Source organism: Suncus etruscus, chromosome 1 (genome assembly GCF_024139225.1).
Source record: "Suncus etruscus isolate mSunEtr1 chromosome 1, mSunEtr1.pri.cur, whole genome shotgun sequence".
In the NCBI taxonomy this organism is placed as follows: domain Eukaryota; kingdom Metazoa; phylum Chordata; class Mammalia; order Eulipotyphla; family Soricidae; genus Suncus; species Suncus etruscus.
Window position 1 is genome coordinate 43970205 of NC_064848.1, and position 20348 is coordinate 43990552.

Sequence of the window (20348 nt, forward strand, 5' to 3'; positions counted from 1 at the left end):
AGAGATACTCAACAAAATTCTAGCAAATATGATCCAACAGCTCATCAAAAAGTTCATACAATATGACCAAGTATGATTCATTCCAGAGATGCAAGGATGGTTTAACATATTCAAGTCAATCAATATTATAAGTCATATCAACAAAAAGAAAATAAAAATTATATGATCATATCAATTGATGTAGAGAAACCATTTGACAAGATCCAACACCCATTTGATAATAAATCTCAACAAAATGGGAATGGAAGGAACTTTTCTCAATATCTTCAAGGTCATTTACCACAAGACCATGGAAAATATACTTAATGTGGAAAAAATAAAAGCCTTTACTCTATGATTTGGTACAAGATATGATTGGCTTCTCTCATCACTTTTATTCAGCATAGTACTGGAAGTACTTGCCATAGCAATCACATAAGTAAAGATACATACATAGCAAGGATATCCAGATAGGAAAGGAAGAATTCAAGCTCTCACTGTTTGCAGATGACAAGATAATATATTTAGAAAATCTAAAGACTATCAGAAAGCTCCTAGAAAAAATAGTTTTTTATAGAAAAGTGGCAGGCTACAAAATTACTATGCAAAACTGTATCACTTTTTTAGATACAAATAATAAAAGTGACAAGAAAGGCACTAAAAAAATACCATTCACAATAAAGCCTCAGAAAATCAAATACCATGGCATCAATTTAAGTAAAGAGATAAAAGACTTATACAAAGAAAACTTCAAAACACTGCTTCAAGAAATAAAGGTGGACACAAGGATATGGAAATATATATCCTGATCAAAGATTGGGAGGATTAATTTAATTAAAGTGGAAATACCTCAAAAAGCATTGTATATATATTTAGTGCAATCCTTTTAAGTCAACTCATGGCTTTTTTCAAAAAAGTGGATTTAACACTCCTGAAATTCATTTGGGACAATAAATGCCCATGAATAGCTAGAGCAGTCCTTGGGGAAAAGATGATGGGAGGCACCACTTTTCCCAACTTTAAATTGTACTATAAAGCAATTGTCATTAAAACAGCATGATATTGGAACAGATGTAACCTCAGAACAATGAAATAGAAGTGAGACTTCTGAAACTGACCTGCAGGTATCCAATCAATTAATCTTTGAGAAAGGAATAAGAAGTGGAATACAAAGTGGGGCAAGCAAAGCCTCTTCAGCGAGTACTTTTTGGGAAAATGGTCATTTACATGCGAACAAGTGAACTCGGATCTCTCTTAAACACCATGCACAAAGTCAAATAAAAATGGATTGAAGTCTTTGATATTAGAGTAGAAACTACAAGGTACATAGATGAAAACAGACAAAACACTCCAAGACATTGAGTCTAAAGGCATCATCATTGAGGAAACAGCATTCTTCAAGCAAGTGGAAGCAGAACTAAACAAATGGGTCTAAATTAAACTGAGAATCTTCATCAATTCAAAGGAAACATTGACTAGGATACAAAGACTACCCAAGAAATAGGAGAAGCTATTCACCCAATGCCCATCTGTTAAGGGGTTAATAATGAAGATAATAAAAAGGCACTTGAGAATAGATCATCTAGGGGCTAGAGAGATAGCATGGAGGTAGGGCATTTGCCTTGTATGCAGAAGGACGGTGGTTTGAATTCCGGCATCCCATATGGTCCCCGAGCCTGCCAGGAGCGATTTCTGAGCATAGAGCCAGGAGTAACGCCTGAGCGCTGCCGGATGTGACTCCTCCAAAAAACTTGTGGGGCCAGAGCGATGGTGTCTGCCTTGCAAGAGCTAGTCTAGGATGGATGGCATTTTGATCCTCTGGCGTCCCATTTGGTCCACCCAAGCCAGGAGCGATTTCTGAGCACATAGCCAGGAGTAACCCTTGAGCATCAACGGGTGTAGTCCCCTCAAAACAAAACAAAACAAAACAAAACAAAAAAGAATAGATCATCTAGCCCTATCCAAAAATGGGGAGAAGAAATGACCAGAAATTTCCTTGAAGAAGAAATTTAGATGTTAAAAGGTACATAAATATTGTTATATTACTAATATTCATGGAAATGCAAATCAAAATAGCAATGAGATATCTCATACCACAGATACGATATACATCACAAAGAACAAGAACAGCTTGTACTGGTGCAGGTGTGGGGTGAATAGGTTACTTAATCACTACTATTGAGAATGTTGTTTGATTCATCTATTTTGGAAAATTATACGTATATTCTTCAAAAAACTAGAAGTTGAGCTTCCTTACGCTCCAGCAATACCACTCCTAGAGATATACCCTAGGAATCCCAACACAATGCAGAGAAGCCTTACCATCCCCATGTTCATTACAGCACTATTTGCAGTAGCCAGAATTTGGAAACAACCCAAGAACTGATAAGTGGCTAAAAAACTGTGGTACATATATACAATGGAATACTGTGCAGCATTAGAAAACACGAAGGCATGAAATTTGCTTATAGATGGACAAATATGAAGAGTATTATGTTGAGTAAACTGAATCAGATGGAGAGGAGTAGACAGAACTATCTCATTGATTTGTGGTCTATAATTAAAAAAAGATAGTATGGTGATAATACCCAGAGACAATAAAAATGAGGGCTAGGAGGACTAGTCCTTGGTGGAAATCTAGTAGAGGAGTGGATGAGAAGGATAATGAGTACATTTGTGTTGAGAAATGGTCACTGATGAAGGGTGATGTGCATTGTATGCTAAGCTCAATCATAAACAACTTTGTAACCTTATTTAAGTAATTAAAAAATTAAAAATATATCAATTAATAATATTATATACCAATTACACATTATGGATTCAAATTAGAACTGGGTTTTGTTTCATTATGATGTCAAGCAAGTAGTTCCTAAAGTTGAGTTTATTTGCTAAGTCATGATTTGGCAAAAGAGTAAAATCATAATTATCACAAATTTGAACTTTAATATTTCTAGATATAATACATATTTGGTTTACTGGGTTGGAAAATAGTCTTTACTTGTATACTTTGATTTTTATTTTAACTTTTGTTGTTATTATTATTACTTACCTGTACCTAGCAGTGTATATTCCAGGCACTATACTAAGGAGTAACTCCTGAAAGCACTTGAGGATGAGGGGTGAAACATGTTCAATTCCACATATTTAATCAAGGGTTCTAGTTTTAGCTTCATGCAAGGCGTGTGCCCTCTGTCCTGTACTAACTCATTAGTTTTTAAAACTTTCAAGATTATTATTTTTAATTTTAGCTCACCATTATGGATGTATTCTATTATATTTACTGTGGAGTAGTTTATATAAATATTAAGTATTTTAAATTGAATTTATAATTATTTCTTGGATATCTAAAATGTGTTTTTTATTTAGTTTATTGTGTCAAGGAAGAATCAGAGAACATAAAAGAGCACTTTTGATAAAAGTGATTTTGATTAAGTATTAGTCATTAATACATATCTTCCTTGTACAAGCTCTGTTCCCTACATTTGATATTAATGTATTGATTTTTAGAAGTAATTTTATATAAAGTTGTTTCTTACATGAGTACCTTACAGATTTTTTTTTTGTTTTGGTTTTTGGGCCACACCTGGCAGTGCTCAGAGGTTACTCCTGGCTATCTGCTCAGAAATAGCTCCTGGCAGGCACGGAGGACCATATGGGATGCCGGGATTCGAAACAACCACCTTAGGTCCTGAGTCAGCTGCTTGCAAAGCAAACGCCGCTGTGCTATCTCTCTGGCCCCACCTTATAGATTTTTATAAAATTAATTTAAGATTACATTTTAATGCAAGGATTTTAAATTGATGTTAGATATAAATGTTTTTTTTTTAGTTTGGACTGAAAAAATACTGTAAACTATGTAGCTTACACAGAAAGAATTTATATATCTCACAAATCTGTAGTTGGGAAGTATGAGATTAGTGAACAAATTTGGTCAAGTTCTGATGCATGCCCTCTTCTAGGTTGCAGGCTATCAAATTATTATATCTTTATAGACTGGAAAAGAATACTGCTCTTTTTATTGCCTTGTAAGTTTATACATCATTAGTTACAAGATTGAAATAATTACTTAGTCCCTCATAGATGATTATGAACACAGATTGAGAAAATATATATAATAATACCAGTTTAAATTTTAAATATTTTTCTTAATCTTTTTAGTTATGAACTTTCATATTTTTTATTGAAATATTTTGTGGAAAGATTTAAAAACTATTTAACTAAAAGCTGTTTATGTGATAAATACTCAGAAGTAACACTAAGTTCTCTCAAATGGTCAAAACTTTGATTATAGGATATTTGAGTGTCTTATTTATTTTAATTATTCAGTAGTTATAAAGTGAGTTTCTTTATATGAACATTTCCTTTACTTAATTGTACAGTTAATGATTTTTCCATGATTTTTTGAATTATTATTCATATATTTTTAAAAATTTTTACATGATCACCAAGAAATTACAAAGTTATTCATGATTTAGTATCAGGCTGTATAATGTTTCAATACATATTCCTTCACCAATATCCTCTTGTGATCCCCCATACATTTGTCTTCCACCAGCCTGCTTTTACAAGAAGTGCTTTTTTTTTTTTTTTGGTAAATGTAAAATTTTGCACTGTAATTTACCTGCTTTCTAGGCATTAGTGATTTATCAAGTTTAAGGGTGAGGCTATAGTATTTGCATTTTAAAATCAACTTCCTAGGTAATTCTGACATCTTAGAAGATAAAGTAGGAAGTTTATGAATTAGAGAAAGAACAAGACTGAATTCTTAACAGTTTTTAAGACAGAAAAATAAGGTTTTTGTACAGCCTTCATTAGAATATACTAACTGCCTTCTTACATCTGTAAGGAAATTGATATTAAAAATAGTTTTTATTGAATGAAACTTGAAAGATGTGATGAGAGAGGGAGAGATGTGGTGTGTGTATATGAGAGAGAGAAAGAGAGAGACAGATACTTAAAAGAAAACATGGACTTTTCTAAGGGGGGAAAGCAACTTTTTTCTATGATCAGTGGTAAATTACTTAGCAATAAGGCCATTTGGTTTGCAATTTTCCCACCCTTTGCTAACCCTTTGACTATAGGTAACATTTATATTGAAATGTCTTGTTTTCAGAATAGACTTATTTTGAGCTAATTTATATACAGGAATTAAAATATAAATGTGTTATTATTACCTTCATGACAGTTTGTGGTCTTGATAAAAGCCAATTAATCTATGTAGTAATCCTCTTAATGATAGCTTAGTTTTTTTTGTTATTCTTTAATATGCAAGTGTACTGGAAATTTCTAATCTTTAAATTCTTCCTATTATACATGAATTTTAATATTTTATTTCAAATTGAAGATGTGAAGGGTTTATCAGTGCTAATACTTGAAGCATACCTTTTTATCTGCAATTTTGAGTAAAATATATCAGTCCTCATTTTATTTTTGAATTTTTTGTTTCCAAACACCTCACCTTTGTATAAATCTTGAAGAAATTTTGAATTAAATAGCATTTTTATTGGGGCCAGCGCAATAGTGCAGTAATAGGGCATTTGCCTTGTACTTGTCTGACCCAGGATGGACCTAGATTCAATCCCCTGAGTCCCATTTGGTCCCCCAAGCCAGAAGTGATTTCTGAGAACATAGCCAGAAGTAACCCCTGAGCATCACCGGATGCTCAAAACCCGGTGTGGCCCAACACCCCCCCCCCAAAAAAAATCCCCATTTTTATTATGTTCTTATTTAAAATACTATTCTATTTCTGATATTCTTGAGTGTTATCTGGGCCACACCCAGTGTGGTGGGAGATAAACTTCAGAAATTCACATATTTCAGGCATATGCTCTACCACTTGAGCTATATCCCAAATCTCTTGCTTTTTCCTGCTCTACTTTTTATTCTTATCATCAGTACTTTTGAGTATTCATACTCACTCTAATATTTTTTAATGTTTTTCCTATTATTTTTGCCTGCAAGTGAAAGCCTAATCCTATTAAATGGAAACCATAAAGAATAAATAAAAATACATGGATATTTTAATATTTTCTCTATGTTTATTTACAATATGCTTACAATACTTTTGAAATACTTTTATTTCAAGACAGCCTCATTGAGTATAAAAGCTATGTCATGCTTATGTTTAGTTTTAAGTTTAGATGCTTAATAAGCAAGCTGTTTTTATAAGATTATATTATATACTCTCCCAACTGGGAAAACTTCCCTCCTGTTCCTTTTCACTATTAAACACATGGGTTGTACAGCTGCTATATGGTTGTACATTGTCTCATGTGTATGAAGCCAACACAGCCTGCAAAAAAGGTTGCATTTTGGAGCATGGTAGGAGCATGGCTGATTGGAGACCCCAGAAGTGTAGCTGCCAGAATTCTTCCATCTGGCAGCACTACTGCTAGGCAGCTCCACACAGAGCATAAATATATTTTTGCTGAGCACTTTTCCTATTGAAACAGTCAAGATTGCCTAGGCAGAAATGTGGTTGGTTAGAAGAATGGTCAAAGGAATAACAGAAAGTTGTTACACTGGACACATTTTACTGCTTAAAGTGAGGTAATAAGCAAACTTGTTATGAAGAAGCAAACTTGAACTCTTCCTGTAGGTGTAGAAGTTTTACAAATCTTTTTAACATTCATGAAGATCTTTAAATGGAAGAATTGTGAAACTTTAAGGAAGCAAGTCACTTTTGAGGGGCAGAAGATAATATGTATAATTTTAATCTTTAAGTCAAAATTATTAGGATTGTCACCGTTTGATAAAAGTTTATTTCTGGTTTCATTAAACATTCCCAGTACAGTGAACATAAGTCAACATTCCATGGAGAAGGATGTATTATGCAGCTTGCCTGTGTGCATATCTGCATATCAGAGCACAAAATATTGACATGATAATTGCAGTCAAGCCTGAATGAACAGTGGCCTGTGGGAATTCAGCTGGTGTTGTACCAACTGGATGGCTGCTCAGGACATAGTTTGAAATGCAAGGTGCAAGTTAGCACTTTATTCAGCACAGGCAGGCATCATTTAAAAATCCTTAGGGGCAACCCTGGTGATGTGCAGATGTTAAAACAGTCTGTTCTGAAGTGCTGATATTTTTGATCACTGTAAGAGACTAGATTCTGGGTGGAAATATTTGCACAATTGTTAAAGACATATACAGTCTTTCCAAACTCTAGTGAATGTTTTACATAATAAATGTTGAAAAATGCAGTAGTCTCTGGACACATATTTAGAAGGAATAAGAAAACCAGGAGTTAAATAATACTTAAGTTTAAATAATACAGATTTTGTTTTGAGTTTCAACTATTTGTTTAGATATAACAAAGGTGCATTATTTGATAATATAGAAAACCTTAACTGTTATAATATATTAAACTAGATATTGATTTTTTTGTTTAAATGGTTATATCAGCATACTGTATTGAAAAGTCAGAATTAGATGTTGTAGCATAATTTCATTTGTTCTAGTTTGTAACTCATTGAGCAGGTTTAAGGAAGTTTAATGAATTATATAAAAATGTTTCCTGATCTCAAGGCAAAACATGTATTTTTAAGTATTCTTTAATATTAAAAATATTTCCTGCCAAGGCTTTTATAAATGTTAAGGTATTGTTTATTCAGCATTATTTTTTTCAGTAGCTAATTTTACTTTAGAGTAAAATGTATTTGAAAATTATTTGCATGATAAACTATAATAAATATTTGCATATACACTCTCTAGCTTTTATTATTTTAATATTTGTAGAGAACATTCTAGTAAATATACATATTTAAAGTAGGAAATTATTATTTTGTAGATTAAAGGATATGTCATTTTATGTTACTAGTAGTTTTCCTTTATTTTTCCTTTGATTTTTATAAGTTTTTTTCTGTTAGAATCCTAGAAATTGAGGCTTAATTTAAATTAAATTCATTAATAAGAATAAAAATCTCTATTTTATATTCAGTTGAAAGAAGAGCCTAAATTTCCATTGTGCTTTATTGTATGTTAAGAATGATCAACACAAAAATATTTTTATTTTCTTTGTTTCTGTTCTTAATTCATACCAATACCATTTCCTCATTTTTGGTTAAATGTTTTTTTAGACTCTAATATTTCATTTTGACATCTCATTAAGAATGGGCTCACACCCAGAAAATATAATACTGTCTTATTCTATAATATATTGCATGATCTATAACACTATAAAATTTTGTTTGTTAATTATTTAGAATAATTTATCAGATTTCTGAGTTAAAAGATGTAGAAAAGCGTGGTAACTCATGTGGCTAAGTACAGAGATGTTAAATGTTTAAATGAGTAGTACTCTTGAGAAAAGTGATTGGAGTTTTAAACTTGTACAGATTTGACAGCCTCTCTTCACTTCATTTTTCATCCTAAAGAAGTCTGCAAATATTCTTAGCTCACATCATTATTGCACATCAGTGGTTCTAATTAGCGAAACGGAGTTTGTCTCAGTCATTGATCATCATCAGCTTCTTGACAGTGTCTTTTTTTTAGGAACCTTTTAAATGTCTTGTAAATATATATTAATATATATTCATTGAACTTACCAGTTAGGTTTGTAATGTTTTTAAACTTGAAATAACTTTTAAAACATATTATTCTAATGTTAAAAATTATATTTATATTGTTGTATAGTTTTCTCTTGGGAGTATTTTTTGTTACAAAAAATTAGATGACATAATATTCAGAGGATTTTCTAGACAAATTTCTATGCTATTTTGAATTCTGATTTTTTTCCAATTTTAGAATTATAGGGACCTCAGAAATAGTACAACAGTAGGGAGCTTACAGTGCATGTGACTGGCCCAGGTTTGATCATCAGCATTCCATAGAGTTTCCCAATCCCTACCAAGTATCCTGAGTATGGAGTCAGAAGTAAGCCTTAAGCAATGCTGGGTATAACAAAGCAAAAGATCTAAAACAGAATTATACAGTACTAGCAAATTTTGATATTTTAACTCTGAAATAAATTATTGAGGCATATATATTTTATATGGAATTCATAATTAAATTTTTACATTGAATGTATCACCTATATTTTAACATACACTAAGACATTAGATACTGTTATTAGATCTGTATTTTCAGTATGCAGTAAGATGTTAGATACTGTTGTTTGATTTCTTTAGATATTGTTATTAAGCAGCTTTCAGTGCTTATCAGAATCATTTCAGGTTTTATGTCTTAGTTTGCTCATATAATTGAGTAGCTTGAACAACACACATTTATTCTCAGAGTTCTAGAGGTTTTTAAGTCCAATTTGATATCTTCTAATTCCATTCCTAGTAAGACCTTTCTTGCAGACAAGTAAGAGAGAGCAGTCTTGCAAGACTGCTCAATATTTAGTATTTCATAATGCTCATTATTTACTATTAGTTAATTAAAAAATTAAAGTGATGGAAATAAAAGTGCAGATAGGGAAATAACTACACTAACAACTACAGCTACCACAACAATTTTTTTTTTTTTTTGGTTTTTGGGCCACACCCGGCGGTGCTCAGGGGTTACTCCTGGCTGTCTGCTCAGAAATAGCTCCTGGCAGGCATGGGGGACCATATGGGACACCGGGATTCGAACCAACCTCCTTTGGTCCTGGATCGGCTGCTTGCAAGGCAAACGCCGCTGTGCTATCTCTCCTGGTCCACGACAATTTTTTTTTTGTGTGTGGTTTTTGGGTCACACCCGGCAGTGCTCAGAGGTTACTTACTCCTGGCTCCACGCTCAGAAATTACTCCTGGCAGGCACCGGGACCGTATGGGCCGCCGGGATTCAAATCGATGACCTGCATGAAAGGCAAATGCCTTACCTCCATGCTATCTCTCTGGCCCCTACCATGACAATCTTAATGAACAAAAGTAGAATGCCTGTCTCAAATACAGGCAGAGGTTGGGAAGGAGGGAGGGGGAACATTGGTGGTGGGAATGCTGCACTGGTGAAGAGGGCTGTTATGTTTCTGACTGAAACCCAACTACAATCATGCTTGTAATCATGGTGCTTAAATAAAGATTTTATATAAAAATAATAGTATAACATATTTTAACATGATAATATCATATATTTTCATATTATAGATTGAATATATATTATATAATTATTATCTGTATAAAGAAATAATATAAATAAATATTAATGTATATATTTATATGTATTTTATTATGAATATAATAAACACTAATATAATATGTATATATCATAATAATATATAAATATAATAATAGAATACATTTATATATTTGTTTCAAAAAAGAAAATAAAATATTAATGAAAAAATAGTTAGCATGTAAAATAAATTTTAATATGTACAGTTTTTAAAATATAATTTTTATTTTACTTATAGTGGCTTACATATCGTCACAGTAATATTCCAGGTACATATTTACATTGAATCAGGGGGATTCCCACCACCGAATTGTCCTCCCACAACCGCTCTCATCCTGCCTCCCATATCCTCCACTCTCCCCGCCAGGGGCTGCTAGAATGCGTGGTCTCTTCTGTGTCTAGTTTATTATTTAGTGGTCTTATAACTGTTTGGTCTTGGTGACTCCATTACTGCCCCCTCCAATTGGGAGGCGGGTCTAGAAAGTTCAAGTCATGTGGTTTTGTTTGAGGAAGAGAAAGGTAATATAATGGGGTAAGAATCTACTACGTCAACTATGAGCAGAGTCATTCTAGAGGCTCTCATCCTTGGTTTGAGGGACACTGGGGAAAAGAAGAAGGTGAGACACCATAACAGTTCAAAAAGAGGAATCAAATAAGATATCCACTGAGCACTGCAGCACTAAAAATATGCACCACATAGTTGCCATGGTCTTGAGATAGGAAATATGACAGGGTGCAAAGAGGAAGAAGAGAAAAGAAGAAAGAAAATGTAAATATATAATTAAAAAATGGACAACTACTTCAATATCTACCCCAAAACAAAGAAATAGACAAAAACTAGATAAAAAATAAAAATAAAAAAGGATTATTTAGTGTTTTTTGCCCCCCCCCACCCCGCATAGGCACAGTAAATATTGGGGTCATCCGTAATGGGAATCCCCTTGGCCTAAGAGATACAGGGTTTCTCTACCCTTGGAATATATTGTCATGGGATTATCTATAGACTCCTTTCACATTCATTTACTCTCCCCTTGGTGTTTTTGTGCCGTATGGAAGACTTCTGCTCCGATCTGGATGATAAAGACAGACCTCTAATCTAGGGGTCTCAGTCTGTGCACAGGTGAAGGAGTGGAACTTATGAAGACTTTCTTTGTGATTTTAGAAGTTCTGTTTCCTCGATGTCATTTTAATCTGTCTTCTGTGGTTAGTGGTCTTGGCCCTTGCGCTGAAACTCGGATGGAGCCTGGGATATCGTCTTTCGTTATGTTTCCAGAAGACCCGCTCAGTTGCAATTGCCTCAGTCAGGACTCTGGAATTGGAGGCCATGATTGTTATGCAAGGCGTAGACCAAACCATAGACTAGGGCTTTCTTGTTGGTCCCAGAATACATACTGCCTGGTCGTGGTTCTATCAGCCGGTCATCTGTATATCACGTTCTTGGCTTTTGCACAGCCCATAGTGTGGTAAGTCTTTTTAAGCCAATAGAAAATCATTGAAATATAATAACAGATACAATGACATTTTATTCTGAAAGTATGTTTACTTTCACTATTAGTAAAAGAAATTATGTAAAAGAGAAAGTCGATAGATTGCTAATGCAGTATATAGGTTAGTATTACTTAAAAGTAGAATAAAATAAAATAGTAAATTAGGATAAAGTACAAAATTTAAAACTTAGCAAGAAACTTTGCAAACTTTGATTATATATTATATTGAAGTCTTTTCCTACTGTGTGATCTACGGTGTCAAACATACAAGGGGTGAACATAGCTATTAAAATTTCTGAATCATGATTATTGATTGGTCTTATATAAATTATTTGTTACGAGGCTTCAGTGATTCCTAGTACAGCCTTACTTACTTAATATCCTAGAAGATCATTTTAGACTTATTCTCACCAGCTTCTAGCTGATAGCTAACTTCTGTGAATTTGCAAAATTAACTCTTGTTAAGTGAAGTTCTGTGTTCTGAAAGATGAGGCAGGATTCAACCATTGATCCTGAGAGAAACTGATAGAAAACTAATTTATAAATCCTGGAGGAATCTTCTGGCATGGCAACTGGGGTCAGTGGGAAGGTCAAAGAACAATAAGTGATTTGGGATACTTTATATTATTAGGGTTATTGGGATGGAGAACTTGGCAGTTACTTGGCTAAGGAGTGATTGGTTTATTTAAAATGAAAGAGCCAGAGCAGGCAAGCTTTTATGACAATTGTATGAGAGACAATTGTTGGTCAGGGAGAAAGTCGATCCCAAATGCTTCTATGGAAGCCATGTCAGGAACTTCTATTTTGTTTGGGACTCTGAGGACAGTTACATATTTATCTCGAAACATATGTGGCTTTTGCTTGCAGGGGGCTAGTAATGTTTGTTAGTTTAAGGTCACTTCAGACTTTGGATAAATCAAATGGTTAAAAAAGTATCAATATCGGGCCGGCAAGGTGGCGCTAAAAATAAGGTGTCTGCCTTGCAAGCACTAGCCAAAGAAGGACCACGGTTCGATCCCCCGGCGTCCCATATGGTCCCTCCAAACCAGGGGCAATTTCTGAGCGCTTAGCCAGGAGTAACTCCTGAGCATCAAAGGGGTGTCGACCAAAAAAACCAAACCTATATATATATATATATATATATATATATATATATATATATATATATCAATACCACAAAGAAACTTAGTAAACTCTTGGCAGTACTCCCCCTTTCTTCTGAAGTAACTGGAAAAAAAAATCCGTGTTCTTAGAAGAGAACGTTAGTACTTTTCATTATCATATCTAACAATATACATGAGTTTGTGTTCCTCAATTTTAAAATTTATGTAGAAAAACTCTATATACTTTTATCCAAAACCAAATAACTCTTGAGTGTTCACCAATAATAGGACCCAATAATATGATTCTATATTTCTTCAATTCTTGAAGTTGCCTTTCAACTGTTTTTTTTATACTTGAACTTAAAATTCTACATAAAGTTGAAATGATAGTCTTTTTTTTTGGGGGGGGGGTTCACACTCGGCAGCGCTCAGGGGTCACTCCTGGCTCTACACTCAGAAATTACTCGAGGGATATGGGATGCCGGAATTCGAACCACCGTACTTCTGCATGCAAGGCAAATGCTATCCTCCATGCTATCTCTCTGGCCCGATAATCTTAAAATATTAAATGCTGTTCCTTTGTTTAAAATGATTCTCTGGCTTCCCATTTTACTAAGGTTAAGATCAAAAGTTCAAAAGATGTAGTAGATCATATATTAGTTACTTGTGATCCTCAAAAGGAAACATGTTTGTTTACCTGGCTCTCTGATGCCAGTTACGATCTTGCCACAGTGATGTCTGAAATACTTGTCCCATAGTTAAAACATGCTTTCCTGAATTCTCCAAAAGTCTCATTTTTCCCTTATGCCTCAACATGTATATTTTCTTTAAGTATAGTAATTTGTTTATTATTCTCTATAAAATTTCAACAGACTCATTTTTATAATGAGTTCTCTTAAGAATAGATATCTCAGGGCTGGTGCTATAGCATAGCAAGTGGGATGTTTGCCTTGCATGTGGCCGACGACTTGGGTTTGATCCCAAGCATCTCAGATTGGTCCCCGAGTCTGCCAGAAGTGACTTCTGAGTGAAGAGCCAGAAGTAACACCTGAGTGCCACTGGATGTGTCACCACAACAAAAACAATAAAGAATTGACTTTTTTTTAAAAAAAATATTGAATCCTTATTATAATCAGTTAATGTTAACATACTGTGTATTAATTTCTATACATTTTGTTTTCAATATTTATGATCAGACTACTTAATGAAAAAAGCCATTTGGTTAATTTTGTTAATTGCAATACATTAGGCCCTAGAGAAGTGCTTGTTATATGTGTTTGCTAAGTGATAAAATAATAGTTAGCTATTGGTTTTGTGTATTTAATTTTTTGTTGGTTTTCTATTGTAGTTATTATAGATTCTGTTATTTCTAAAACATTTCCACCATTATCTTGTTAAAATTTTGTTTTATTTATCCCACTATTATTTGCTTTTGAAGCTCAATAGGCATATGTTGGAATTTCCCAGTGAAATTTATATTTCTTAATCACTTGACTATATTTCTGTTCTTTTAAGCTCACTGCTTTTCTGTGCAGTGTTCTGCATGAATCCCTCCTTAAATACACTTTAACTAATTCTATATTTGCATCTAGTTTTGAGTTAAGCCCATATTGTTGTTTGATAAAATAAATTTTATTTTTAAGATTTCAGATATATTTCTCCCACCCCCAGATTTTGGATATTTTTTTCGACCTCCCCCTTTTTTTCAATCTGGATATTTTTAAACCCTCTTGTTATTGTTTCATAGTTTTAAATTTTAGTCCTTCTTTTATGTCTTTATAGATTCTTATTTAAAAATAATTTATATATCTGCTACTTTAATTTTGTTTAGAGAAAATGTTTCTATGGATTGTTAAATAAGTTTATTTGTGTATATAGGTAGATATACACATATCTGCTTTATTCATGTGTTTGGGTTCTTTGTGGTTATAATTTTTTATTTCTTGATAATTTTTTAAATCACTATTTTTAATATAAGTGCTCTATGTAAGCACTGTTTTTACAAACTTGTTTATAGTTGTGTTTCAGTCACAGAATGTACACCACCCATCAATACACCTTTCCCGCTACCATATTGATTCTTTATTTTGCAGTATTTTAATGAAGGGATGCCTGCATATCAGTTATCCCCTTTTAGCACCCAGTTCTTGTTCAGAGTGATCAGTTTCAAATATCTTTGTCATAGAAGACCCTGCTCTAGTCTTTTTTTTTTGGTTTTTGGGTCACACCCGGCAGTGCTCAGGGGTTATAACTCTGCTCTACTCTAACTGCACTCACTGTTCTTTGTGGCAAACTTCCTTTCATGCATGGTCTGGTTCTTTTGGCCCTCATCTTTATTGTCTCTGATATTATTACCATACTGTCTTTTATTTCTCTTATATCTCACAAGTGAATGAGATTATTTTATGTCTGTTTCTCTCTGTCTGACTCATTTTACTCATCATAATCTCCATGTCCATCCATGTATAAGCAAACTTATGACTTCATTTTTCCTAACAGCTGCATAAGTATTCCATTGTGTAGCTGTACCACAGTTTCTGCAGTCATTTATCTGTTGTCGGGCACCTGGGTTGCTTCCAGATTTTGGCTATTGTAATTAGTGCTGTGATGAACATAGGAGTGCAAATGGCAATTTTGTATTGTGTTTTTGTGTTCCTAGGGTACATCCCTAGGAGTGTTATTGCTGATTCATATGGGAGCTCAGTTTCCAGTTTTTTTTTGAGGAGTATCCATGTCATTTTTCAAAAAGCATGGACTGATCGGCATTTCTACCAGCAGTGAATAAGTGATGTGATTACATCTTAAGTCAGAGAGTTATTGTTCTCTTCCCCCCTGCCCTCCCAATTACTCCTCATTTTTTTTCCTGTATTTATTTTTCTCTCCCAACTTTTTATGCTTGCCACTGTTTTCACCCTTACCCCATTATTCCTCCCTGACATGAATTTTATTTTGGTAGCTTATATCTATTTAGTCATTACTGATAATAATAATGCTATTTTTAGTACCCAAAGCTGTAGGTGCTTTTGGCTTACACCCTGATTGAGATGAGAAATCTATAAAATTATATATATTTTAAAGAAAATAGTCATTAGTTAAAATATTGTGATTTTATGTGTTTTAGGGAACTGTTCTTTGAGTATATTAACTACAAATTGATTGTATTGTGGCCATTGCAATTAATTTAAAACTTTGTGTGTGGGAGAGGGAAGACACACCATATTGTGTTCAGGACTCACTCCTGGATATGTGCTCAGGTATTAATAATACCTGATGTGAGGTCAGCTGCATGGAAGACAAAGGGCCTTACCTGCTATATGGTGTCACTTGCCCCTAAATTTTTTAAAATCTTTGTTGTTGTTTCTTTAACTTTACAAGGGATATTAATGTCTCTACAGTCACATCCAGGGATATATCTGGTGATGTTCAGGAGACCAAGTGTTGGCAGTGATTGTATTGTGTTGGCCATACATAGGACTTGCACCTTAACCCCTGTACTATCTTTCTGGCCCTCAGGTATTTTTAATATATAAATAACTATTTAAAAACTATGTGTCACATACATTTGTTTTCAGGTAAATGGGAGATAAATAATTAAAGAAAGACAAAGAAACAGAAGAAAGACATGAGTATGGAAACAAGAACATTTGTAAAAATTATTGTATCTTGCAAATGAGTTCAGTGAATCATTGTCAGAAGATTTATTAAACTCTTGTTGCTAGTTGATCATTGCCTTATTTCTTTTGTTTCTGACCCTTAGATTTCTTTCAATACACATTGGAGTCTAAATGGTTGTGTTCCTATGGAGATAACAGTATTAAAAATAATTGGAGTTTTTGTGCAGTCCAAAAACATCAAGTACTATTGCTGATACTGTGGCTTTTGTCAGGTGTGTTTCTGGTTGCCAGACCTCTGGAAGCCTGAGAAGGCAAGGGAGGTTCCTGCACTCACTCCAAAAAAGTGTTGATGATGTCAGCCCAAATACTGGCAGACTTGGAGTTTTGGTCAGTATGGATTATCTGCAGAGAGCTGTAGATGTGTGGTGAACCTACACCGTTGTTGATATGACAGTGGGGATAGTTTGATGCAGCTGGGATGGCTATGGCAGGTTGAGGACTTACTTGATCTGTTCTGCTCGATTACCATTTTCAGCTGCACAACTGGTGTACCCAAGATTTTTCATGGCCTGATACACATCTCTTTTAAAAAATAAGGAGCTTATGGAGCTGACCAAATACAAACACAGTTACAGTTTTTGTCAAGTATTCTCATTATGCAAATGTGGAGTTTAAATTATTTTAAGTATGAAGTTATCATAGTTGTTAGAGGTTGTAAGTTCTTCCTTCAGATGGTTCTTATTAATATTAAAAATTCAGTCAAGTTTAGATAATTTAATCATTATATTTATGGTAATATTATATGGATATAAAATTTAAATAATTAAAATTATGAATAATAATCAGTGTATATTTTTGTTTTTAGAGAAAACCAGAAATCTGAAGCTAAGGACAGAAAAGTCTTAGAGATTCTGCAAGTCAAGGATACTAGAATACAAGAATTAGAACAGGTTGGTAATACAACAGAGAATTGTATTATATAGTGGGACATATTTTTGCACATTTTGCATATTTTTGGTAGTAGATCTTTATACTATTTCATTTTTTGTACTAATGCTTATTAGAATTATTGGAGTCATTTTATCAAACTGTGTTACAAACCCTATTTTGTAAAATTAATAATAATTTTGTAATTTATAGAGTTACCCTATAATAGGTTTACTTTTATATTATGATTTCCTTATAGCCTGCTACTTTATAAATTAATAACTAAATCTATACCTTAAGTCTTAAAATGTTAATTGTTCAAGTAGTACATAGCAATTATTAATTTCTTTTATTCAATTTTCCTTTCTTTATTAATGATTATCATTCACTTCTGAAACAAATTTTCATTTGTAAAAAATCTGAAAAAGCTGTAGTATATCTCTTATCTTTTGAAATCTTGCTTTTTAAAATGAGTACAGTAAAAACTTAGCAGTGTTACCTTTCATGTATAATGAGTAAAATATAAAACAACACAAAATTATAGTAATTATATTATTACTTTGAAATTCCACGTTGTCAGTACTTCTGGTAACCACTTTTAAGATAGAAGTTACTTAAAGTGAAATAAATGCATTATAACTGCAGCTCAAGGGGTCAGGAAGATGGTGCTAGAGGTAAGGTGTCTGTCTTGCAAGTGCTAGCGTAGGACGGACAGCGGTTCGATTTCCCGGTGTCCCATATGGTCCCCCCAAGCCAGGGTCGATTTCTGAGCGCATAGTCAGGAGTAACCCCTGAGGGTCAAACGGGTGTGGCCCAAAAAAAATTAAAAAAAATAACTGCAGCTCATATCATGATTTAATATTTAAGTTTACTCTATATATAGGTTTTATTATTACTTATATACTTATAAGTATATAATCTTTCTGTGTTAAATGCAGATTTATTTGTCAACTATATTCTTCAGAATTTTGACTGTTTCCCTTTGCAGACTAGTAAACTCTAAAGAATTTTTACCTAAATTAGGCTATAATTACAGATCTGTTTTATTAAAATACTAAAAGTGGGAGAGAAATTATACTAAGGGGTTGTTGGGGAACGCTATGAGATTCTGGGTATCAAACCTGAGTCTGGCTGTGTGCAGGACATATACTCTGCCTGCTGTACTATGGGGAGTTAACTTTTTAAAAGATTAAATTATTTTCTACCACTGGTGCACGTAAATTTTTTGACCCATGTAAATTTTTCAAATGGATTGTAGATTCCTCAATTTGAATGTCTACCTTCTGAATATGTGCTTTCTTTAGTTTGTCATAACTGATATTATAATTATCAAATAAATGACATTTTATTTATATTTTAGTTGTGGAAATATAGTATTTTCCACTTGAATTGAAAAAAATCTTTACATATTAAGCTACCATTATTTATATAGTTATTCATAGTTGAGTTTCAGGAGAACTATGTTCTAATATCACTTCTCCCACTAATGTGGGACTAATGACTAATCTTCATTAGTGTTCTTAGATTACCTCTTGTCCCCAAGACTTCCTCTCCAATAGGTACCTAAAAATTTGTTTCAATCTCATGCTTCTAGTATTGTTGGTTCTCTACACATAAGTCTGTCTGTTTGGCACATGTACATGTATATAGTACACCTCTGCACCACTGATGTATTTGAGACACCTGATCCATATCCCTGTTATCTTCGTCTCTTTTTACTTCCTCTTCCCCAGTTTCTTTTTTCTCCTGTCCTTTTTATTTCTGTATTTAAGAATCCAGGGTAATCTTGGTATCCCCTCTTTGAAGCCTTGCATTCTGTCCTCCTATATTATTTATTTACCACAGATAAGTAATGTCATAAAGTATTATTTTTGTCTCACTTCACTTAACATGATAATCTATATATTTTTTGTTTTTTTGGGCCACACCCAGTGATGCTCAAGATTTACTCCTGGCTTTATACTCAGAAATCGCTCCTGGTTTGCGAACCATATGAGATGCCCAGGGATCCAACTGCGGTTCGTCTTAAGCTAGTGTTGGCAAGGCAGAAGATGCCTTACTGTTGCATGCCACCACTCTGGCCCCAATAATCTACATTTTTTACAAGTTTTTATAAATTGAGTTATTTTATTTTTTATTTCAGCTTTATAGTATTTTGTGTTTATATACCATACTTTCATTAGATGATACTTTCTTTGTACCATACATTCATTATTGAATCTGTTGTTCACACCTGATATTAAGCAATATCAAAATATTTTATAAGATAGATAAATGTTGTCATTTGCTTTGTATATTAATTAGGTGAAAGAAAATTTCCCAGTAAATCCAATCCTATATATGGATTAGAAGTGGCAAACACCATTTCATTGTTAAAAAAAACTATTGAGTCATACAAGGAATCTTCATTTATGATTCTGTTGAAAGGATTAGAACTTTTTTTCTCTTTTTGATATGCTTGGGCATTGCTCACATAGTTTTATGGAAATGCTAGTTTATTAGACATAAGACATGATAGCATCCTATTTAAAAATACGGATTCATTTGTTTGGTTTATTTTAGTGTTACACCTGGTAGATGTTATCTTTGGGTGCTACATGCTGATGCATAAAGGACAGTGTGTACTGGGATTAAACTAGGGCTTTCATGTACAAAACATTCTCTCTAGCCCATTGAGTTGTCTCAAAACAGCATTTATATTTATTAAGTTGCAGTGGGTCAGAAATCTGGGGATGGCTTAGTTGGATTGTCTTCTCAGGATTTCCTAAGTTTGTAATCAAGGTTTGCAATGACTGTGTTCTCCTCTGAAGATACAATTTTGATTTGAATGAGTATGCTTTTGTGAAAAATTGGAATTGTTGGTAGAGTTTATGTTTATTCCGTTTTAAAATTAATTTAGCTCCAAATCTGTATGTATTGTGTGTATGTGTGTGTGTGTGTGTGTGTTATGTGTGAATGGACAAGGAGGGGAATATGGTGGGCAAGGCACAGGGAAGGAAAGAGGGAGAGAACAAGGTGTAAACAGTGAGGGACTGAACAGAGAAAGTAAAGTATGGCAGGATAGGCAGATCATTGTTTAATTGATTGTTGTTTTGGAGCCATATCTAGTGTGCTCAGGGGTTAGGGTTATTTCTTGT

General features: G+C 33.5%; 1 protein-coding gene across 1 annotated transcript in view; it reads left to right on the forward strand.

Moving 5' to 3' along the window:
* CNTLN (centlein) overlaps positions 1-20348 on the forward strand; it is a 225146-nt gene that overhangs the window by 31632 nt on the left and 173166 nt on the right. Inside the window, 1 exon segment of the mRNA XM_049769389.1 lies at positions 17150-17234. Within this exon segment, the coding sequence (XP_049625346.1) occupies positions 17150-17234 (85 nt within the window).